Source organism: Thermochaetoides thermophila, assembly GCF_000221225.1.
Source record: "Thermochaetoides thermophila DSM 1495 unplaced genomic scaffold scf7180000011823, whole genome shotgun sequence".
NCBI classification, from domain to species: domain Eukaryota; kingdom Fungi; phylum Ascomycota; class Sordariomycetes; order Sordariales; family Chaetomiaceae; genus Thermochaetoides; species Thermochaetoides thermophila.
In genome coordinates this window covers 193,873-217,443 of record NW_006383039.1, presented here as the reverse complement: position 1 = coordinate 217,443, position 23,571 = coordinate 193,873, and the positions used below count along the sequence as shown (strand labels likewise).

Below are 23,571 nucleotides of genomic sequence, written 5' to 3'. Positions count from 1 at the left end.
CCAACATGTTGTGTACACTTCAACTTCCATAGCTCTCCGTCTCCATACTTACACCGCAAGACAAACAATGGAAGATGCACGGGAGCATGACCCCGCCGTCGGGACTTTCTCCCCCTTACAGCAATACAGAGCGACGCGACACCTGGCGGGTCTTTGATAGGGCCACATATTCCTCGAGTCACCTGCTCTTCCACTCGGGTCTCTTCCCATCCGTAGATCATTGCTTATGTCTGATACAATACTTACAGACCAAGATCTCGGTGTCGATGGCGGGGATCCCTTCCGCTGGCTTGATCAAGCTGTTGGTGTAGACAGCTAACAACACAGCATAGTTTTGATAAGGAATGAGGAGGCTGTGTGTCTGCGGCCGCATCACCATCATCACCACCGCGGTTCTGTCCCAGCGGCTGTACTGACTTCCCGTTCCCCGTCACGAAAAAGCAACGCGCGCGAAAAAAAAAAAAGCAAAACCAAAAGCTAAAACGGTCCTGCGGTCCGCCCGTGGAAATCTGGGGCCGTCCGCGCGGCCGTAGACCAACCGACTGGCCAACGATTTCAAACGCAGGCCCGCCAGCCCGCAGCCCTAGCGCGATGTGAAGCGGTCCAGAACCCGCCGAGCGAACCCGATTCAGGTAAAAAGAGAAGTCTTTTAGCTCTTAGCCTCATCGAGCCGTCGTCTTTCGGCGAGGTGGGGTGCGAAGGCGGGCCCTCAGTGGATAGTGGGGTGCAGGAGAAATTATGTAAGCGGTGGGGGGAATCTCCCGATGGAGCAGCGTGGGTAGGCAGCGTGCTGCTATCGGAAATTGAGGTAGGCAGTTCGTGATTTCAAGATCCGCACGATCTATCACTTTCAGGTAAAGATCCAACCCCAAAGGTGTTGGTGCTGTCCGTTCTCACGGGCCTCAGGCTCTTATGCAACATGTGCATTTCCGGTACGCAAGGACAACTTCGCGTTTTCCCGTCGTTGGTGCCAACGCATTTCTGGGAGCTGCATCGAGTTGTTCCTACATAACGCTAAGTACATGAACCCACGGGAGTTGTCTGCTTTTCCGCGAACCCTGTCATTATTATGTGTCGTGGTCGAGGGACTGCAGATGCAAGCAACGAGACGCTGCTGAGCCTGGGGTGAACAAAACAACTTTTGGTGGGTCGAAACGGGGGTGTGGCCAGCTTCCCCTCTAGGCTAGGTACCGTTTCACTGTTGATACCCCACTGGTTGAGTAGTGGGGCTTAACGACAAGTGAGGGTTTTCATTGGTTGGGTACCGCAGGCGATGGAGATAGCGCGACCCATCTAGGTACCTCGATTCTCCACCACATCAACCCACAAACACAAACACCCACCCCACAAACATAACGACAGAGCTCCACCCCAAGATGCAGGCAGTTCGCAAAAGTGCATGTTTTCCGCTGCCGTTCCGTGCGAGATGCAGCACAGTGCAAACAAAGCGGCAAAAGCAAGGGATTTTTTTTACGGATGTTTATGGTGGGCAGCTGAAAAAGCACATGGTGTGATGTTGCCGTGGGAGAAAATGGGACTGAGCATGGTGGGAAGATGTCGACGTGGAATACGAGGTCTGTTGCCACATTGTATGCTTAAGTTTCTGAGCATAATTGAAGAGCATTTGGAACGTTACTGCTCAAACCTCATGATGCCCATTTTATCTCTTTCCGCTGCCGCATTTCGGCCCTCGGCTTAGCGTGTGCCTGTTGGTCTGCCGGACGTAAGATAGTTGAGAGCTATTTTTTTTCCGGAGGAGGGGGGGCGGGTGGAGTGGGAATCTCTCTGATCTTGTTGAGATCCGCTTGTGAGCTTAGCATCTTGTGGAGGTGTTAGCTACGCCTCTTGCAATCGCATCTTACAATCCCGAGCGTTAACGGTTACTCATGGATGCCTTGTCAAAAAAAGGGGGGGGGAGGAGAAGTCTTGAAAAGTCTCAAGTAACCCCGGTTGCATGAACGTTAAAGGAGTTTGATATTGCGGAAAGTAACGGCAAAATGTTTGGAACACAATGGTAGGGCGTTTCAGTTTTCGATTGAGCATTTCCAGCAAAAGACTTTGTAGATAGAGAATAGACTATTTGATATCGCTAGGATAGTGTGCATTCGTGGTGTTTACATATGTGACACACCGGGGTTTTGACCCCTTGACTGGGCCGTTGACGATCGGCTGGTTAGAGATCTAGATTGCATGGCGCAATTCGCCTATGTAGGATAGTTCAAAGTTCAGTATCCAATCTGAGATCAGAACTGCTCGTATAAAATTGGCGGTGTGTTTAGTGTTATCGCCAACGTCTCTGGCCGCGGATGGAACGGTCCGTCCCTTTGGGATATAACCGTCAGTCGCCCCTTGATAGAGTCTTGTTGAGATTGCAATGGCAAGCCAGCGAACCAATGCCGATGAGAGAAAAATATCAATGGCAATGCTATTCCAAACTACATATGAATAGGTTAAACTCACCAATTCGGCTTCGAGTCGTGTTGACTTCAGAGCACCACTGGGCCCCGTCGCGCCCACTGACGTCAAGCCTCACGATGATACCTGCCCAGCGCGCACCAGGACACAGTACCCGAACTCCTTTCCTATTCGCAGCCAAGATCCGGGCCACGTCGACCTGCTCCCCGGGCCGTTCCCCCCACCTGCGTCCCCTGACAACCCCCTGACCGTGCCGTCCAGACTCTGTACCGGGGGCTGGAGGGGCTACAGGCCTAGCTGGGACAGTGTTCCGTACGGAGTGTTCCATATTGTTCCCCCTCATCCACCATGGCTCAAAAGGACATAGCCAGGTAGCGTAGCTGCTGAGTCTGTCAGACCAGTGCCACGAGATGTTGCTTGATATGCCAGAACAGGCTGCCGAGCACCAACTGGGCGGCGTTGACGCGGCGTTAGCCACGACCCAGTGGCTCACTACCCTTCTCAGCCTCCGTGGCTTCGTGGGTCACGGTAAGTGTACCCGAAGCGTAGGAAGAGTGATCCGGCTAGGGCTGAAGCATGTCATGCCCTTGGCGGCCCGAAAGCATGCCACTAAAAGACGCATTCGGGCGTCCGAGATCGACATTCTGTGCCGATGCACCCCACGCCCTCCCCCCCAACCTCCCCCTTCCCCAGACGGAAACCACGTGCCAGACTCTTCTTGTCAACCAGCCGGGTGCTGCCGTTGCTCTCGCGTGTGGTCGCAATTGGCTTCCTCTGATTATCACCGTACGTCCCCGGTCTCCCACGTGCAGCGGCATGGTGAGCCGAGGCAGAGAAGGTGATCATGACTGGCCCGGCATGCTTGCCGAGCAGCCCCTTCCGCCCCCCTGCGATCAAAGTGCTGTACAGTGCAAGTACACGTGTCCATGCTCAAGCCAAGTCGTGGAATCGTTCAATGAGTTGTGGCGTTCGTTACTATTGTGGTAGTTGACAGGGTATGTTCGCGCGGTTGGTCAGTCTTGTCTGAGGGGTGGGAGAAACCGCAAACAAGGCTGAAAAGCCTTGTTCCTTATAGGGGTTTCTCTCAAGCCAAGCCAATCGAGGGTGTCTGAGGAGATCAACCAAGCAGAGAGGAACCTGTCATCAGTGGGCGCCACCGATCCGGAAGGTGTGGGATGGGGACACAGCGGGTAGCAAGTGAAAACAGGGTGATGCATATAACCCCTGACTCAACCCACACCCCAAGCAAAGACTCCTCCCGTTTCATCTCTCTCCCATGCTTGTCCCGTTCGACTCTCTCTGGGCGAAGAAGCCTAGTGCTCCATATCGCTCTTGCATACTCGACGGCCTTGAGGAACCTCTAAAATGTGACAGTGATCAGACTTCTGGTCATGTTAGCGTTTCACGTTAACGAAGCAAATTCCCTTCGATTCTTTTCGTTTCATTGTGAGCCGTGTCAATGTTGCCTTCAGCCATGTAAACATCGGAGACATCAAACCATCCTTCCTCATCCTGTTCTCTCTGACACTTAGACACCCCCCCCTGCTGTTGCCAATTGAGTTGGGGAAAACTTAACCGAAATCCATCAACACGACTTTGGTACTCATAACAGGGTCCTAGTCGAAGAACAAGATGGCTCAGACGGTGATGTCGTGATCCAGTTTCAGTGTTCGAGTACAACCAGGATCTCGTTGGCGCCCTCATCGGTGGCGACTTGGTATTCAGCTTGAGTCGACTGTACCGCCAGATGCATTCGTCGCTTCAAGTCTGCTCTCGCGCGATGACAGGTGCAATGGAAGAGTGATCTGCGATGCGTATTGGAGTCACCTATGTGGAGGGAGACTTGTCGCACATCTGAGCAGTACGCCGAGAACAAACGAAAAAAAACGCATCTTGACTAAGCAAACGGAGTTACCTTTGATATTGTCGTGACGATATGGTAAAGGCGCACATACCTAGTTAGACAGCTGATCGGTAAGGCACATAGGCACATGCTAAAAGACCGACCGTGGTGTTGGGCATGTCGCACATACGGTTGTCCCCGACTTTGGCTGAGTTCCAGGTTGTCGACGATAGTGAGGACCAGTGCGGATTCGAACGGCAGAATCGCAAGTTGCTTCATCATCAAAGCTTCCACCAAAGGGCTTACAGGAAGCAAAGGTGGCCTCCACTCAGCAAGCAGGCAGAGAAAGCCTCTCGTGGTAGAGCATTGACCACCTCTTTCCTTCCCCAGCCTCTCCTCATATCTTCCTTCCTAACCCACTCCAACCACACCTTTAAACTATATCTCTTACTTCCGCAGCGCCCCTTTCGACAATCAGCGCCTTCTACTGGGCAATGGCCTGATAGGAGGGTCGCGGCCACCCGCAATGAAAGTCTGGAATTCCTGACCCCGAAGCGCGAGGTTCAACTCGAGTAGGAGGAAGCGATTCTACCCATCCTTATAAACAACAGGCCCGTGGATGATTAGGGGCTCATTCCCCCGCCATCGTACTGTCAACCGACCGACCGATCGCCACCGCCGTACGACGAAGCAAAACTCCCGCTGGGGGTTTTGTAGCTGGTCACCTCACCACCACCGGACGGTGGGCTGGCCGGCGAGCTTTTGCAATTATCTGGTTATGATACTGTTGGCCACATCTCCCCGCGACAGTGCAGGAGTCTGCAAAGTCCTGTTGACGATGATTTTAGCGGAGGGAAAGTGCAAAGATGTTTTAAGATGGTTCGAGCAGCAGAGCAGGAAAAGGGCTGACATGGTGATGGGAAGGAGGACTGTTCCAAACGCGACGGACGGATCAGAAGAGGATGCCAAGTCCGAGGTCCCAAACGACAGTGTAGAGAAGAGCTGCAGACGGAAGGGTCAATGGTCGATCGGATGACCAAGAGAAACACCGCAGGCTAAGCAAGCGTGCTCACCGTCTATGAGATCCTGCAGCTATTGTCATTTCTTGTTAACGTTGTCTTGGCGCATGCTCTTCGACTCAACTGCTGGATGGTCGTTTTCAATGTGACTACTGCAAAGACGATCACCCCCTGCGATGCAATGTCAGCACTATGACTTCCCAACTGCATGTAAATCATGCATCAGGCCCTCACGTTGATGTTACGTGTTTAAGAGGTGTGGTTGAAGTCCAACTGCTGTCACAAGGAGCAAAAGAGCCGCGTGGGGGGACCGCGGCCCACTGCAGGATCAACTTGTATGCGCCCACTTAGACCATCGCTCAGCCTCGGACCAATGGTGATGCAAGGTTGGCAAATCTCCATACATATATATGTTGCTCGAGAGATGGGGGCAAAAACTTATCCCGAGGAGAACAGTTAGTGTAGCGTGGGTCATCGTCTTGGCCAGGGGGGGTTTATGGGGCTGATCCGCCACGAGGAAAGGACTGAAGTAAAGTTCGTGTAGGAAGCCCACAACTCAAGAGAAAAAGGTTGGGGGCTCGATGCGGGTTGCCCCTGACTGAAAATTTCTGACGAGTCCGATGAACATGTGGGTGGCCAAACATAAAATGCGGGGGAAGGCCTAGGCATTGCTACCAGGGAGTTGGCAACTCGCAAGCCAAGAGGGAGAAATCAACACTGCACAGCCGCGTGTTCACCTCCTACAGCCCCTGGAACCGTGCCTGTCCCTGCTAGCACGAATGCTTATGCTCAGTGAGAACTGAATAGCTCTCATTTGTTCTGTTCGGGACGAATGACTGGATAGGCGCACAAAAAACACTGGACCTTCAACGTAGAAAGCGGCCAGTAAAAACGTTGAAGACTAACTAATTGCAGCGCTGGGAAAACGGAGGCTCAAAATTTTGTGTCATTCATCAAAGTTATGCAAGCCCGTTACTAGAGAAGTCCCAGGCTAAACCTTGCCAGAAGAGATACCTACAATGAAAAAGAATCAGAAAGAAAGTGAAAGAGCCCACATGCCATGTCTGCGACGTTGTGGTTCTTTCATGGGTCACATGACGAAACCCTCCGCGAGTCTCATGACCCCTGTCCTCACACTTTACCTCCGAGGTACAAAATATTTTGCCTTATAGCTTCAGTCAGCTCTCCCTGTCCGGTATAAACATACTGAACAGTCTGGAGCCATGCCTCCGGACTAGGAAGCGGCAAGTCAATCTTGTCGTGTGGGTTAATGTGCTTCGAGCACATAAGATGCCCGAGAATGGGGAAGTATATCAGAGCATAAAGCAGATCTTTGTTTTGATGTTAGCAAAGAAACGGCAACTCGGCACCTTACAATGGAGAATGACACTTACGAATCGGCACGGGATTCGAGCACCGAACAGGCGACTTGTCCGCCCCGCTAGGCCCAAAGTCCACTTCCACCGCAACAGACGAGCGCCGGGGGTTCGGGCTGAGTGCAATGCTGCTCCTAGGGCTGATCGCAGACAACCTTCTAGCTCCGAGGGATGGCAGCTCTGGGAGGGTTGTGCGGTCGAAGGTGCGCTTGACGAGGAAGGGCTTGCGGTCTGGTGCGCAGGGCCGGATACGCGCGCGGATTGTGACCGTGTCCCCGTCGATTGGTGATGTCTTGCCGGATTCTCCCTCGTTTACTGACGAAGAGCTGTCGCTCGCCCGCCGGAGAGCTACTGCTGCGACGAAGTAGACCGAGTTGTAGGTGCGGCCACGCTCTTCGAGCTTTTGCTGGAGTTCAATGCTGCTTCGCCGGGCGCTGAGGATGGATGCGGGCAGGGACTGACGTCGGTCGCTTGGAGGGCTATGGGCTGCTGCTTCTTGACGGGTTGCGTCATTTGGTAGTCCGGAAAGCAAAATTGATCGTGTCTCCTCGGCAAGTGTTGGCCTCCTTGAATGCTCTGGGTGCGGATCGGGGGACAAAGGTGAAATTACCCTTGCGCTTGGAGGGGGAAGATTGGCTGTAAACGGCCGCCGGTCACTCATCATGTGTTCGGATATTGGAGACAGAGAGCGAGCAGTCATTGGTAACGGCGCATCATATTTTTCCCTTCGGTCGTGGTGTTCATCCACAGCTCGGCGGCGCTTCCTCTCAACTAGGTCGTAGCCTGGCGACTGAGGAGGACATATAGGGCTGAGAAGGCCATCCGTCCTGGTAATAGCCGGGAAAAGAGAGCTAGTGGCAGAGAACATGGCGGACGGCGTCGGCGAGCTCTTGCGGTCATCAACACTGGTTTGCACAGGGTGTAATTCCGGACGGGCCCGGGTTTGCTTCCTCATCGCTGATCCTAAGATCCTGTTAGAGGTGGGTTGAAAATAGTACTTAAGGCCTTGCACTTGGAATTGAGCCGGGGAAAGGAATTGCTGCTAGTTCTGGGAGACTTTGAGAGCTTTTATTTTTGTAATAAAAAAAAAAGGCTCTCACACAGAAGGATTCACCATTGACGATGACAGAGACGAGTAACACGGCTGAAGTATCAATGGGTATTCGTTATTGCTTTTGTAGATACCACTCCCATCCTTCGATAATGAAAGGAATTGGACGGCCGTATCATCAAAGCAAGCGCGCTGTTGAGTCAGCCAGACGCGGAGTTGCGAGACAACGCTTTGAGCGCGCAGCTTGTCGCCCGCATTCGAACAAAGAAACCCATGCATCTGCCACATTTTCTTCTCTGTATGTTGGCATGCAACCCACCCCATGTGTTCATCGCCCAGCTCTGCGAGGGTCGTACAAGGTCTCGTGACTCTGGGAAGAGAACAAAGAAACAAGCTCAAGAACACGCCACCCATAGACAGCATCGCGAGCAAACAACTTTCAAGATGCAAGCCACGATGCGGGGGCTGATGATGTATAGAAGCCTCGCGTTGTTAGTTGGATGTAGACTTTGCATGGTCTGAAATGGAGCTGACAATGTTGGTGATTATTGATTGTTGTTGAATGAGAAGAACCGAGGACGAGTTTACAGAGTTCGCGAAACGAAAGTTGAGAGAAGCTCAGACTGGTCTTGTGAGTTAAAGTGAGTTGATGAGTCTTGAACTCTCCTCTCTCATCCCAAGGTCCCGGCGATCTGGAATGCAGGCGACAAGTGACAAGCCAAGTTCCACTGTGGTGGGTCTTGGGAGCCCAGGCACTGGACATAAATCGAGCCTTTGATTGGTTGAACTCAGCGTCATGCAGTACCTTGACGGCCTGCATTTTGTCGGGAAACCGCAAGCTGGCATTCCAGCAATGGACAGCTTGGAAGTTGTGATTGATGGAAAGAAGCAAAGCATCTTCTCACATCTTCTCCTCCTCGTCTCAGCTTGTTGGCACCGCTGTCAACAGTATCTGTTCCCAGCTACTTCTCTCTGCAATCCCCTCCGGGGTAACTCATGAATGTTTGCGCGGCTCGAGATTTGGCAGCTTCGAGCTCTTTGACACCAGCTCTCGCCTTTCTTTAACGGGCCGATTTTTCACCCTCCTTTTCCATCTTCATACTCATTATCACCACCATCTTTTGCCATGACGGTCACCGACGGCAACGGAGCCAACAATACCACAGCGACACCAAGCTACAAACAGCGTAAAGAAGATTTTGTGTCAAATCTGTCTGGAGGATCGGTGACCGAGATTGCTCAAGTTTGCGCAATCGCGCCGGTATGAGCTATCCAACCCGAAGTGAATGGCTGTTTTTATCGCTTGTTCCACTTCATCGATGCTGACAAAACAACACTGCTCTGCAGGTTGTTGCTTTGCTATGGTCAGTTCTGCAGGCCAGACAATCTTTCTTCAAACCGTACACACCGCTCGGCTTTGCCGTTGATTTTCTTCTGAATGTTGGCGCGCTCCTTCTGTCGGTCACTCTCTACTCCAGCGCGCCCCTGCTCCTGAATATCCTGCTTTTGACAGCAGCTTTCATCGTTTATGCGCTTCCTCCGAACGTCTCACGGCGCAAGAAACCAAAACTCCCGCCAAATGCGCAGCCTAAGACAGCTTCGACCTCCTCGGCCTCGGCTACGCCCTTGAGCGTTATCTCCACCAAGCCATTTCTTACGCACTACCGGGGTAACATGATGGTAGTGACATGCATATGCATTCTTGCAGTTGACTTCCGACTGTTCCCCCGCCGGTTTGCCAAGGTCGAGACCTGGGGTACCTCGCTAATGGACATGGGCGTCGGCTCTTTCGTCTTCTCGGCCGGGGTTGTGGCCTCTCGGGCCGTGCTCAAGGAGCGTGCCGAGGGCATGACTACGCCGTTGGCGATGAGGCTGGCCAGCTCTTTGCGCCACTCACTTCCGCTGCTGGGTTTGGGTGTTATTCGTTTGATCAGTGTGAAGGGGGTTGACTATGCGGAGCACGTGACAGAGTATGGAGTGCACTGGAACTTCTTTTTTACTTTGGGCCTCCTGCCCCCGTTCGTGGCGCTGTTCCAGTCTGCGCTCAAATTTGTGCCCTCGTATGCCGGGCTCGCCGTTCTTTTGGGCGTACTCTACCAGATCGTGCTGGAGAGCACTGGGCTGAAAGCATACATCCTGGTCAGCCCGCGGACAAACCTGCTCTCCATGAACAGGGAGGGCATCTTTAGCTTCTGGGGCTACCTCGCCATATTCCTAGCCGGCCAGGACGTTGGTATGCTCGTTCTACCGCGAAACCTAGGCCCGGGTTCCAAGCGCACCACGCTCTGGCTCAAGCTAGGCGCCTGGTCGCTAGGCTCGTTCGTCCTATACTTCCTCTGCACGGACTACAAGTACGGCGCGGGGCTAACCGTCTCCCGGCGGATGGCTAACCTGCCGTACATGTTATGGGTGGTCGCCTTCAACAGTGTACTGGTCCTAGCATTTGCCGTCGTCGACACCGTCCTTTTTCCAGCTTTCTACAAGGCAACAGACTCCAAGACCGAAAAGGAGGCCTACGAAATAGCGACGAGTCGCGTGCTCCGTGCCTACAACCGCAACGGCTTGCCGGTGTTCCTGGTCGCGAACCTGCTGACCGGCTTGGTCAACCTGACCGTGCCGACGCTCGATGTCGGCGCGGGCACGACCATGGCCATCCTGCTCGCGTATATGGTGGCGCTTACGGGGTTCGCGGTTGTGTTGGACATGTACGATGTTACTATTAAGTTGTAATTTTGTCTCTGTCGACACTGATAGCAACCGAAAATAGATGTCCAAGACCTTGGTGTGATCGGTCAGAGGGCTCAGAACCTGTTTTGCCCCGTATGAGGCGTCAGTAGATCATGTGGGTTGCCGTCCGTGTGGCAGTGTGTGAGACAAGCCGTTTGGTGATGAGAGTTGTTCGCTCAATACGACAAGACACATGCGTCAAGCTGCTAGCTATCATTGCTTTTGTGAATGTCCTATGCCAGGAATTCGCGTAGATCAACGTGATGGACTCAGTTCCGGCTATCCGTACGATGTGTAGCTTATGGCGTATAGTCCCCGCAGCACGCCCGCTTGATGCAGCTCAAATTATCCAGTCTCGTCGGGTACCTCTCGCTTCTATGCCAGATGCCAGGAGCAGGGCGGCACAATGCATCTGAGATATATTAACCTGCATCATTCCCATTCTCGCTCTGTACACATTTTTTTCCTTACAAAGACCGGCTGCTTGCATCAAAAGGCCAGCGATGGAGGTCGTCTCGGATGGTCTTTTGGCCTAGACTTAGCGTATTTTCTTCATGCTTGGGCTGGCTGGTTGCTACGACATCTACACGCTCACCTCAGCAACAACGAAGACACCTTCACTGACACAAATCCGATTCTGAATTGGCAATGTCCGAGAATGCAGTGGTGAACACCGCGGCGCAACACGACAGATACCCTCGTTTCGGACAACCCTGGCAGGGTAAGGATGCTTGATTTGGGGACATTCCGGCAAGGATCCTTCCTTGCACGATCAGCCGCAGTTCCCGACAGGGAATGTTGTCAGTCGATCAGGACGAGAATTCAAGGAGATTCAAGAAGTAAATCATAAAAGCCATGATTGAATTTCTGTGTTTCACGATCGATCGATCGATGCTGGATGTTTTCCGGCATGTTCTTCTGACTGGTCTGAGAGTGGCGGCAAGCGCATAAATGTGCGATGGGGAAAAGAGTTACATACACGCAAAGTCTGCGGACCCATGTGCTCACTCTCTGCGCCTCATCTCCGACATTTATGCTTTTTGTTCGGCTATGCCGTGGGATATTTGGGGGAAAACGATGTTGCGGGTTAGGCAAAAAAAAAATAAAAATGAGACTGTTTTTTTTGATGGTATCCTCCAGTATTGGATGGGGGAGCGTTGGATGTTTGAGACTGGAAACTTAAGCGCTCTTTCTTGTGTCACCCACCTTGATATAAACGACGGATACGTCATTTCCATGCGGGAAGCGTCTCATGCTAAGATCGTTGTGATGGCGCTGCGGACTCGGAACTGGGTAGCGGAAGATGGAACCCTCCGGGGTTTTTTTGACTTGACAGCGAGAGCGTCCCCGTCGGTATCCGCTCCGACGGATACGAAGCAACGATCCAGAATAGAAGTTAACATGGACTTGGAACTGATTGTAATCGTAGACTCGGAGTGCGGAATACTTGGCTACGATCCCACTAGCCAACATCATATTCATCGACGGACGACACATTGAGTCCTCAAAAGGGAGTTTTGGAGTACACGGCTTTTTGCGTGTGCGCGATGATGCCCCTTGAACGTTGCTATACTACCAACCCACACGATCCAAAAACTTATGGGCTTGGCATCAGGAACGGGCCCGCAGGCTAGGCTCGTTTGGGACAAGACACAGTGCCGGTGTCTTCCTCGACCTCTTGGCATGGATCAAAGGCCAACGCCCTTCTCTCCCGATCTGCACAAGGTGAGCGATCTGGACAAGGATCCACGCAAAACATCAGACGGCAGGCGGGAGGTAGTTATCCAGCCATCAAGCTGTGGCTTTCGGAAAGAAGCAAAAAGCTGTCGGCTTTGCGCGGCCGAACATGCGGTTTTCAGTGTGATGTCAGACGTTGGAAGATCTTGGTATCAAAAAAAAAACCACAAATTTCAGCTCGGTACCAGATCATGGCCAGGTGGAGGATTCGACGGTTTGGGAGCTGCTTGCGCGAATGTATTGGCGGGCTGGCTTGAAAACTGTAACTTGCTATCCTGAGGCCGCAGATTTGCGGCCATGGGCCAGTGGCCGTCGAACCTCAACGCTGCGACAGCACCAGTTGACCCGTTGGCGGCCTTGTTTGAAGAGTTTATCGTCTTGGTGGGCGGAGGGAAAATCTCAATGGTCAGCTTGATGTTCGATGTCGAGAATGCTTTTTCCCATGCAGCGAATAATACTTCTTTCCACAATATCGCACACTCTCGTGGCCAGCTGATGGCGTTAGTCCTGGTCAATTAAAAGGATCGAAAAGAGGCCCCATGAAGTCCATAACCTTATCAGAAGATACTTAGGATTGCAGCATTTTTGATAGTAAATTGAAGTATTGCTGTTAGCCCCACGTTATGCACGGATGCGCGCCGTCGTGAGCGAGGGTCGCCTTGCAAGGCCCGGCTCGGGACAACCGAAATTCTTACTGTGCGCCGAGCACATGCCTATCGTACACCATCCGCATGCCGAGAAGCGTGGTTGGGATGCTTGGTGGAGCACAGAGCGGACGAGGGCCCTGCTCGCTCGGGCTGGCTGAGAAGAGGCGCCAAACCATCGTCCATAGCAGCAGCCCTGGAGCCCTGGCAGTGAGCCAGGCAACGCGACAAAAACACTGGACCACCCATCACCATCAAGCCCACATTGCATTTCCCCTTTCCATCCCATCTTGTCACCAATTTCTCCTTCCCTCTCACCGCCATCCTTCCCCTCAAAACCTCCTTTTTCCGGTGCCAATTGGGGGGGGAAACAGCTCGTTTCAGCGCGCAAATCGTCCGTAGGCTTCCCTTCGGCCGCCCTTGTGAGTCCAGCGCTGCTCGGACGTTCCGCGTCTCCAGCTTCTCTCCAAAAAACCGCCAGGGGCTCAGGTCCCGTTGTGTGTGCTGCGGCTGCGGCGCAAGTAACCTACAGCCCTGCTTTGAACCCTAGCTCCGACCCGTGGACGCCGACCCAGCATCAGACGTCCCCAGAACCCGAGAGTTGTTGTTGAGTTTTCTCCTAGTCTCACCACCTCACCTCACTTCAGTCAGACCAAACAGTCGCACCGCTGCGACGTGCACTGCATCACACGGCAAACGTGCTGTGGGAGTCGACAAGGCGAGCAATTGGAGCGCAGAACGCGAGCCCATCCAATCCCCGCTCTTTTGCCAGATCGCATCACTCAATCGCTGCGCAGCGCATCATGGTTTGCCGAACTGGCCCATTGATGATACTTTGAAAGTGCATCCCATCACTCGAGTGACCTCGCATCCTTCTTTTTCTTATCTTTTTTTTTGACGCGTTGAGTCGGCGTCAAACAACGAGGCAGCCCTTTGCAGGCTTTGCATTGATAAGTTGGCTGCCAGAACGCCGCCCGCGGTCGTCCGGCTTTCTCTTCAATACCAACAGGGCGAGCCCACGTCCGGCTGTTTGGCTGGCTTTTATCCCCAGGCTTCCTGGTCTTTGCGGGCACAGCACTTCATCCATCGCCCGGCGAGCGAGCGACCTAACGACCTGGCCCCGGTGACCACGACTGGAGCGCGCCCGACCGCAACTTCCTGCCTCCACAGCCTGAGAGTCTCGCCCGCCGCGCAGCCCACTCACGGCCCAGGCTGACCCTCTTTGCCCACATTCAGGTTGCTTCCGGGTTCTCGCTCCCAGACCGGAAACCCTGCCCAGTGACAGGCAGTAACTGGACCTCAACCAACCTAACTGAAATCTGCTCTTGTGGCAGCCCATCAACATCCTGCGCACCTGGGCCTATCGCAGCGTCCCGCACTGCGCTCCAGTCACCAGTCACCACTCATATTTCGTCCTTAATTCCGCTTGTCGAGCGAAATCCTGCACGAAAGCCAGGCCAAGCCCTCACACTACCCTCGCATTTGCTGCTTATTCAAGCCTGCGCTGCACTCGGCTTGCTCGCATCTCGCCCGACGTCTTCCGCGCGCCTCTGCAACTCTGCACTCTTGCAACAGTGCAACCCAGCAAGTCAGCGACACTACAATACTTGCCCATACCCACTTTTGATCCTCGCGGCGCTCCTGCCCAGAACCGGGCCCCATCAGCTAACGCCAATTTTCTGCTTCACCGCTATCGCACACGAGACTCCCTCAAAGTTCGGACGGCAGCCATTTCTCTCCCATTGTCCATACCACATCCCCGCCCCCTCCAGCGCCGATCGACTCGACCGACTCGGGAACGTCCCGGCTCTCATGCAACGCGGCAGCCCCTCAGAACATCGACGACGAGAGCAGCAGCAGCTTAATCATCGATATCCCCTCCGCGCTGACTGTGCCACAAATCCTGAGCCAACAGTCATCCGCAGTCTGATATCTTTTCCCCAATGACGTCCCGCGCAGCGGTCGCCCCTCCAGTTCCCGTCCCCGTAAGCCCGGTTGCCGATTCCCCAGATCATCTCGGTTCTCCCGATCGGAGACGAACCATGCCCGCCGTTGTTCCCCCTCGCACGTCGAGCACACGACGCGCTCAACCGACCGACAGACCTGTCGACTCGCCCCGCCGAACGAACCAAGATTCTAGCCGTGATACCAATGGCAGGATAGATCCCTCCGATCCCTCCCGCAGCAGGCGGACATATCAAGATCCCTACTCCCCGAATGGCCGGGGAAATACCTCGGCAGCCGCGTATTCTCGTTCCCCTCCCGCTGACACGCATTTCGGCAACGGCCCGTCGAGAGACGCGAGCGAAATCCTGAACAACTTTCTGGATTCTCAGCACGAGGCCCGGAGTGAAAAGGAGCGTATGGCGTTGATCCAGGCCCATCAACAAGCACCTCTGTATGACGACGATGCCGCGCCGCCGCCTATTGTTTCCCACGCCGACCATGGCGAAGAGCCGAGACGTGGTGCTAGAAGTAGACACGATCACTCGAAGAAGGAGAAGCCGACGCGGTTTGGCGAGTACATCCTGGGGAACACGATCGGTGAGGGCGAGTTCGGTAAAGTTAAGCTTGGTTGGAAGGCAGATACTGGTCATCAGGTATGTGGAAGGAACAGCAACCATGGATAAGTTGTGTTCGTCTGCTTACTCGAATGTGCTGCAGGTTGCAATCAAACTTATCAAGAAGGATCAGCTGGGTAACAACCCAGCTCGTATGGCCAAGATCATGCGCGAGGTCGCCATCTTGAAGCAACTAACACATCCGAACATTGTCAAGCTACACAAGATGGAGGAGTCCGAGAGACACTATGGTATCGTGCTCGAATACGCGTCGGGAGGCGAGCTGTTCGACTATATCCTTAACCACAGATACCTGAAGGACAACGCCGCTCGGAGGTTGTTCGCTCAACTCATCTCCGGTGTGGGCTATTTGCACAAGAAAGGCATCGTCCACCGCGATTTGAAGCTCGAGAACTTGCTGCTCGACCGCAATCGCAACATTATCATTACCGACTTTGGCTTTGCCAACACCTTTGACCCCAACGACGAACTCACCGAGGAAGAGGAGATGAATCTGTCGGACAAGGAGTTCGTAAAGCGCATGGGGCTGGATAAGATCAAGCCCAATGGTATGAGGAGGGGAGACCTGATGCAGACAAGTTGTGGCAGTCCTTGCTATGCAGCTCCCGAGCTTGTAGTTAGCGACTCGTTATACACCGGTAGGAAGGTGGATGTCTGGAGCTGCGGCGTGATATTGGTAGGTTGCGTCAATACCTGTGCTTGGGGCGATTGCTGACCATGAAACAGTACGCCATGCTGGCCGGCTATCTCCCCTTCGACGACGATCCGGCAAATCCTGAAGGCGACAACATCAACCTCCTCTACAAGTACATCGTCAACACTCCGCTCACATTCCCCGACTATGTTACCCCACACGCCCGCGACCTCCTCCGCAGAATCCTTGTTCCTAATCCCCGGAAACGCGCCGATCTCTTCGAAGTTGCTCGCCACAGCTGGCTCAGCGAGTACGCCCATGTCGTCGAGTTCATTACCTCGAGCACGACCACCCCGAAGGATATTCAGAACACCACGGTTCCTCCCGAGGACTTCGACGAGACTCCCACTATTGCACGTAGCGCGTCGGTTCGCGAGTCGTCGAAGAAGGCCCCGGTTACGAGCTCGATTGGTGGCCTCGCTACCAAGCAGGGCACTGTTGACGTTGATTCCGATGCTGCTTACACTCGGCAGCAGAGAGATAACAAGCGCCGTACAGTACAGGTTGAATATGTCGCTCCCAGCACGAACACCCAGCGAGGCGAGTCGTCTGGCGCGCAGCCATTCAGCAGCCGGACGGGTAGCCGGTCGGCAAGCCAGAGCACCGCTCCAGCACCCACACGCGATCCGACTAGAGAGAAGCCCACGCCAAGCCAGCCCGTCAAGGAGGACTTCAGCAAATCAACATCCACGAGGGTGCCGCAAAGCTCTCAGCAGCGTGCTGGAGGGTCAGTCGTCGCTGTGCGCACCACGCAGCCAGCCCGGTCAGCCCCAGAGCCAGCCCCTGCACCTGCATCATTGCTACAGAACCTGTCGCACACGCCGGCCGACGGACCGCCTACTAGCAGCTCTATCAGCTCCAACAACGCAAACAAAAGGGCTTCGTACAGCCAGCCTGCTGCTCCCGAGCTCAACGATGCCAATGTCGAAGGGCGGATCGAGCAACCTCCGAAGACGAGCAATTATGGCATCCCCAGCCCAACACCTCACTCACAGTCAGATCATCCCCGGCCCGGCCTCAGCAGCGTCCCGCCCAAGTTCATTCAACTTTCTGGGTTTAATAATCGCGAAGGAGAGACACCTACTCCTGGTAGCGTCGGTACGACCCAAGGATCCTCTGAAGTTAAGGGCCACAAGAGATCCAATACGATGAGCGAGATCAGCGGCAAGCTCTTTGGCCGCAGTGGCTCTATCTTCGGGGGAAAGAACCGCAAGAAGGAGCAGTCTGGCGAGAAGACCAAGAAATATCCTCCTATTAGCATGAACAACTCCATGCCTGGCGGTGATGAACATTCGAGAACATCTCTGGATTCTAGGCGCTCTCGGAGATCCTTCTCGATCGGCATCGGCAAGAAGACTTCGGGTAGTATCACTAGCTCGCAGGAAAAGAAGGGCAGGCGGTTCTCCTTCCTGCCTTACCTCTCCAAGGGGGGCAAGGAAGAACGCTCGCAATCCCAGCTCGACTCGCAACAAGATCTGCCTATCCAAGAGCCGCCAACCCCCAGCCAGTCTGGTCAACTTGTCGACCAGAACATTGGACGCGAGCACGCCGAAGCGACGACACTCGACAACATGTACACGCAGTTGCATGACCCGCGGTACTCACCTTCGCCTTACGATCGCCGCCAATCGTACCAGCCATCGAGCTCCTACGGCCGCCCGAGTGCCAGCGACACCCTCATGCCCCCGCCGCTACTCAACACCTCCGATGCCTCGTTCGATAGTACGAACCTGCGTCGTCCAGCTGGCACCGGCTCGGCTCCTCAGCTCCCTTACCCATCCGGCCTCCAACCGCCACAACAGCAATCTCAGCCGTTGCAACAACCGCGGCCGAACCAGAGCGACAACGACGTGCGTACGCCGACAGTTGGCACTCCTACCTCCTCGAAGCGCGGGGTCCTGCAGAAGCCAAAGCGATTCACGGATGCTTATGATGCCCACCATGATCACTCCGGCAGCAGCGGGCCCGCGAGGAGGGTTATGGACTTCTTCCGGAGAAGGGCCAAGGCTAGGGCGGGCGACCTCTAAGGACTGGCCCCTTAGCCACGCATGTGGCTTGAATTTGCTCGGCTATGTATTCTATTTGCAACCGTTCTTTGCTGTGCTATGCTGGCTTCGGGAAATGACTTTTTCAGAGGGTGCTTTGCTTAGGGCCTGAGGAACCCTTGACAGTCCGTGATTAGACTGAAACATTTCAGGGATCTCATCATCAGAGCGGCTGGCTGGCTGGCTGGCCTCCTTTGCTCTCGCTTGGTCATCGCAGACTCAGTGCTATGTTTTCTAGTCGGCAGGATTTCTTCTTTTCAAAGGCATGGGATGGACGGAACGGCAGGCAGGAGTGGAGTTTGTGCGTTGCTTATTCGGGCGATTTTCTTTGCATCTTGTCTTTTTTTCTTGGGCAATGCTGTCGAGGATGGATGGATGGGTTCGTCTTTCTCTTCCTCTTTTTCCCACTTACCTCCTAAGTAAAGTCGTCGTGCTCTTAAGCTGCTGGGGAGTTCATTGTATCCCGAAATCTAGCGTCTGTCCTACTTACCCTTTCCCCACTCCACTTTGTACTCTTCCCCTTGTTCATATTTACTAGGGCTTGGATGGACGACTGGTTTGTGCAGGACTTCCCAACCCTCCTCTATAATGCTGTCTGTTGCACGCATACCACCCCTCCGTCAGATGCAGCATCATATGGACACAGACCACAGACACACACAAACACTCTGAAGACAGAACCGATACTCTTGTTAGGTTTTGGGGATGGAAAGGATGGGATGGGATGGGATGGGATGGGATGGGATGGATGAATGGATTGAACGCACGTTCTCATCATCATCAGATCAACTTAGCAGATCATCTCACATCACCGATACCTTTGTGGTTCTCTTTGTTTGCTGCACGTAGTTTTCGTTTCGAGGGAGAAGGGAGAGAAGAGGGGAAGGGATAGGTAGTTTCTAACAACTTTGTTCTACTCTGTCTGATACAAATCGCAATATATATGATCTTGTAATACCGTTGTACAAGCTTGGTCCCCTTTTGATTGATAATTGGAGGTGGCTGCCTTGTAATAACGTGGGGCTCGTCGTTCTCGCTGCTGATTTGTCACCCGAGTGATTAGAGCGTGCTTTGGCGTCTCTGTTTATGGTTTATGGGAGTTGGTGTCGGCTAGCTCTGGATCTAAATTGTATTTTGGGGCTGAGCTGGACGGGGGAGTTGTATGTGTGTACCTAGGCAGTTTGGGGCTCAAGTGAGATCAATGCTACCCAGGTTGCGAAAGAGCACCTTATCTACAACGGACTACATTGTTGGGGTTTATTTGTCATGGCTAACCCTGATGGCTCTCTGGTCGAGAACTATAGAAGTTCCAATTACAACACAACACCACGCCAGTAACTAGACTTCAGTTGGGAAGGTTTCCTTGTAACAAATGGCCAATATGCTTCAATTATTGTCAACCTATCAATCTGATGTGGTTTGCACCACTGATGCTGGCTTTCCGACCCATATTAAGCATGCGGACGGAGTATTGCGCCCTGACAGCAGAGGATGTAAGCAAGATGAGATCGAGGGTTGAGCGAGGGCCATGACCTACCCACCAGGGATCGAGGACAGACGCCGACGTGTCTTCTCGGCCGGCTTGCACCATAGCCAACGACACATCGGCTTAGTATTGCATCGTTTGGCGAAGAAGCTTTCTCAGAAACTTTGTTTCCTCTCAGAAAAGAGGGATAAGGAACGGGACAGGTGGCCATCCTTTAGACTCGTTCAACTCAGCGCCATCAAAAAACCTCATCCGTTAATATCGGCCCGTCCCTCTTCATCCCCTCAAGCCTGCGCTGATTCTACCTTAAGATCCTCAATCATCCCTCCCCGGACTGCGACTCCTACTCCTCCCACTCCTCCCTCCACGCCCAGCTCCCCTCCCAGAGCTAGCCCCTCCGCCGCCTGACCTCGGCCCGCCGGCAGCCTTACCCGGCGGCGGCCGCACAAACGCAAAATCAACCTGAATCGTCTGGTCCAGCAGCTGCGTATTATGTGCACCGTCAATGGCCGCGCGAGCCTCCTCGAGCGTGGCATACTCGATCAAGGCGTAGCCCTAACCCCCCCCCCGCCAAAAAGTTCCCATCAGCATCCCACTAGTACCACATCGAGCAGAACAGGAAAGGGAAACATACCTTAACATAACCAGTCCTCCGATCCAAATTCAGATGGATATTCCTGATCTCACCAAACTCGCCGAACTTGTCCTGGATGGCCTCCTCGTCGGCCTCCTCGTGTACGTTGGTCACCATGATGATCCAGCCCTCGATAGAGCGCACGGCGGTCGCCTTGTTGTGGGTCTGCATCATGGCGAGTTTGGCGGAGCTGACGTCCGCGGGGGTCTTGGACTTGTCGTTCTTGTCGGAGGAGGATGGCTGGACGGGCTCGTCCAGGTCCATTTCGTCGCGGTCGGTCGGCATTTTGAGAGTGTGTTTGGCTTCAATTGCGGGAATGAATAGTTTTGTTTGTTCCGTGAAACGTACTCTACAGTTTCGAATCGAAAAACTAGCGATGTGGTCGCTAAAATGTTGGAGCGTGGACAGGATATGGGAGTGTTGTGGTTTGGGCTGAGAATGACGACCTGGATTAGATGCGAATCGTCGCGGGGCTCCTCGCGATGCAAGGCTGCGGGCAACGATGCCAGCCTGACTTACAACCCTAACCCTTAACCTACTCCTGGCAGCTCAATTTCGACGTTCAATCACCATCAATCACCAAGGCAAACAAAACCCCGAGTTCCGGATTCTTCAGTCGCAAGAAGCATCGATTTCAATGGGTATCCTCCCTTGGTCACACACTTGCTAGCCATGCCGAATAACGATACAAAACCTATACAAATGCCAACCCTAACCATACAGTCCTCTCGGAGTCCAAGCCGTCAGGGGGCAAACTCCCCCTTTTCACCCTGTTGTGCTCATGCTAGCCATAAATCCAGGTTCCAATCATTCCATCCAAGCCAAGAGATCACACCCAAACTCCAAGCGCCATCCTGACGTCAACAAGATAAGAGTCATAACCATCATGCCTCGTTCCTAGAAACAACCCATAACGCCCTCAACACAGCCAACCCGCCGCCCTGCGTCTCAACAGTCCTCCCCCTCCCCCTCACATTCGGATCCCTCCCAAACACAATACTACCCATCACATCATCCTTCCGCAGCAATATCCCACTCCACGTCCCATTCCTTTTCTCCCCATTCACCATCAACGTCATCTGTCTCCCACTGCCACCAAGGGGCCTCTGACCCCCCTCTTCACCAACAACAGGCGGCAACTCCCTCTCCTGCCCGAACACATGCCCAATCTCCATCCACACCTCGTCCTGTGGCACACCCTCGTTCCGATAGTCCACCTCCCCCTCCTTACGCGGGGGTAAGGCGTCATCAGTGACTCGGACATTCTCCATCAATAGGACCGAATCTCGCCCCCCCGACTCAGCAACCAACAACCCCGGCGTCCACCACATCCCAAACAGACCATTCTCATCCCTCGTGCCCAGGGCGGCTTTCGCGTTCCGCCTTAGCCAGGGGAGATACCCCTTACACTGCGCCGCATGCTCATCACGGATCCGTTCCAACGTCTGTTCGTCGAGCCCGGCGCGAGGGTGCACAAACTCCAGCGCGTCCGGCGCACAAAACGTCGCGAAATGGTGCATCCAAATGCCCTTGAAGGTCTGCGCGTCCTGGGAGCACGATCCACGCATGTCGCATGCGTCCTCTAAAATCCCAGCCCGGCCGAGGCCGTGCCAGCGGGGTAACTTCCCCTCGCGGACGAGGAAAAAAGTCAGATTCTCTGCGCGCGGCTCGAGGGGTTTGTTGCGCGTCAAATCCCACCCCGTAGCGGCGATGACGTTCAGTATCAGGGCGTGCCCTTCATGGAGGTAGTGTTCTTGTCCTGTGGCTTGGAAGAGGCCCAGCAGGCCGGACAAGATGACACCTTGGTTGTAGGTGTATACCATCTCATCACGATCATCACAGCGCGTGTTATTGTTGCCTTCTTTGCCGAGGCCAGAGACATGAAAACCGTCGGCGTACAGGCCTTGGTCATTGGTCATGTTTGACGAGCGCAGCCAATCATGTCCCCGCTGCGCTGCGCTGCCGAAGACGGGGTCGTGCGCGTGCCAGCCAAAGTTGGGACTTATGTTGGGGGGCTCGAGCTTGATGTTGGATGTGTAGGGCGAATCATTCTCGTCGCCGGGGAAGTGGAGGTACATCCCGATGGAGGCGGCAATGAACAGCTCGTTGGTGATGGCGTTCTTGTAGGGCAACAGGCGCGGGTTCCAGATCATGCCGCCGCCGCAGAGCTTGGTGTCCCAGCCCTTGGCCGCCAGCTCCCAGAAGACCCTAGCGCGATGGGCGAAGGCGGGGATCCAGCGGTGGCCGTACCACTCGTTGCTATCGACGGCTGCGGGAGAAGACTGGCGGAGGGACGGGTATTGGGCGAGGAGCTTGCCGTGGTTGTGGACAAATTGGATCGATTCCAGCCAGCCGAGCACGACCCATAGCATGTCGTCGTAGGCTTGGTTGCGGATGGCGAATGCATCCTCGCCGAAGTAGTAGGCAACTAGGTCGGTGAAATAGAGGGAGATGGTGTCAAGCTGGGTAGTGGTGACGTGGGAGTCTGCCTTCTTATTGTCACTCTTAAGCTCGCGGACTAGCTGGTCCGAAATTGTCCTCAGCGCGGCGGCAACGTGAGTAGCCATCACCGCACGCGTCCAGTCGATGCCCTTGGGCCAGGTGCCGACCCAGCGCTGGAAGTAGACATCCTGGAGGTTGTGCAGGGCGGAGAGCATATCCTGGAATATGCTGACGTCGGTCAAGGTAGAGCCGCAGTTGGAACTACAGCTGCGGGCTTCATCATGGGCTGGCCGTTGGGGCGGAGTTGCCCAAGGCCAGGCAAGGACGGCCGTGGCCGAGAGGGTGACCACGGCCCAAACGAGGTGCATGTTTGATGTGCTGGTTTCAACAAAACCCTATAAGCGGTAGGTGTTTTGGGTTGGTTCTGTTGAAGGTGTTAGTGAGGACCATCTAGGAGAGCTTGAGGGAACGAACCTGAAATGCTGTACGATGTGATCGGAACTTCCTTCGGAAAAGGGGCAGCAGGAACAGCGACCTAGGTATTTCGATGCGTAGGAATCTCCAAACCAACTTCACGAAGACAGCGAAGGTGTCTATCCAAGAAGAAATAACAGTACATCAGAAGGGCTGCCAACGCAACAAGCACAAGTCCGCGCAACTGTTACGCCCATGCCAGCCCCACCACCATTCAAAGATAAAAAAAAAGGCAAGTCTGAGTGAGACCGGACTACCGCTGAGCCGCAGGTGCAACAGCGTACGGTACGCTGCCACAACCCCAATGTAAGAAACCGCTGTAGCACAGCGGAAGCGCCTTGAGCTCAAGTAAGTTGTGTTGAGCTGAGCTGAGACCTGCTGTTGCGTTGTGTAGTTCTTGCT

At 54.1% G+C, this 23,571-nt stretch overlaps 5 protein-coding genes across 5 annotated transcripts; 2 read left to right on the top strand and 3 right to left on the bottom strand.

Moving 5' to 3' along the window:
• Window positions 1-6,307: 6,307 nt before the first annotated feature.
• CTHT_0073360 (uncharacterized protein) lies at window positions 6,308-7,608 on the bottom strand (the record flags this gene model as incomplete). Its single annotated transcript, XM_006697530.1, has 3 exons — window positions 6,308-6,341; window positions 6,485-6,608; window positions 6,672-7,608. 3 exons carry the CDS (start codon window positions 7,606-7,608, stop codon window positions 6,308-6,310), a joined length of 1,095 nt encoding a protein of 364 aa, XP_006697593.1.
• Window positions 7,609-8,830: 1,222 nt separating this feature from the next.
• On the top strand, window positions 8,831-10,434 carry CTHT_0073350 (uncharacterized protein; the record flags this gene model as incomplete). The annotated part of the gene is made up of 2 exons (XM_006697529.1): window positions 8,831-8,965; window positions 9,052-10,434. The coding sequence occupies 2 exons, from the start codon at window positions 8,831-8,833 to the stop codon at window positions 10,432-10,434; spliced, it is 1,518 nt and encodes a 505-aa protein (XP_006697592.1).
• A 4,321-nt stretch (window positions 10,435-14,755) lies between these two features.
• CTHT_0073340 (serine/threonine protein kinase-like protein) lies at window positions 14,756-18,115 on the top strand (the record flags this gene model as incomplete). The annotated part of the gene is made up of 4 exons (XM_006697528.1): window positions 14,756-15,412; window positions 15,477-15,942; window positions 15,997-16,070; window positions 16,121-18,115. 4 exons carry the CDS (start codon window positions 14,756-14,758, stop codon window positions 18,113-18,115), a joined length of 3,192 nt encoding a protein of 1,063 aa, XP_006697591.1.
• A 1,819-nt stretch (window positions 18,116-19,934) lies between these two features.
• On the bottom strand, window positions 19,935-20,538 carry CTHT_0073330 (putative RNA binding protein; the record flags this gene model as incomplete). The annotated part of the gene is made up of 2 exons (XM_006697527.1): window positions 19,935-20,174; window positions 20,254-20,538. The coding sequence occupies 2 exons, from the start codon at window positions 20,536-20,538 to the stop codon at window positions 19,935-19,937; spliced, it is 525 nt and encodes a 174-aa protein (XP_006697590.1).
• Window positions 20,539-21,137: 599 nt separating this feature from the next.
• Window positions 21,138-23,063, bottom strand: CTHT_0073320 (uncharacterized protein; the record flags this gene model as incomplete). Its single annotated transcript, XM_006697526.1, has 1 exon — window positions 21,138-23,063. The coding sequence occupies one exon, from the start codon at window positions 23,061-23,063 to the stop codon at window positions 21,138-21,140; it is 1,926 nt and encodes a 641-aa protein (XP_006697589.1).
• Window positions 23,064-23,571: the final 508 nt, after the last annotated feature.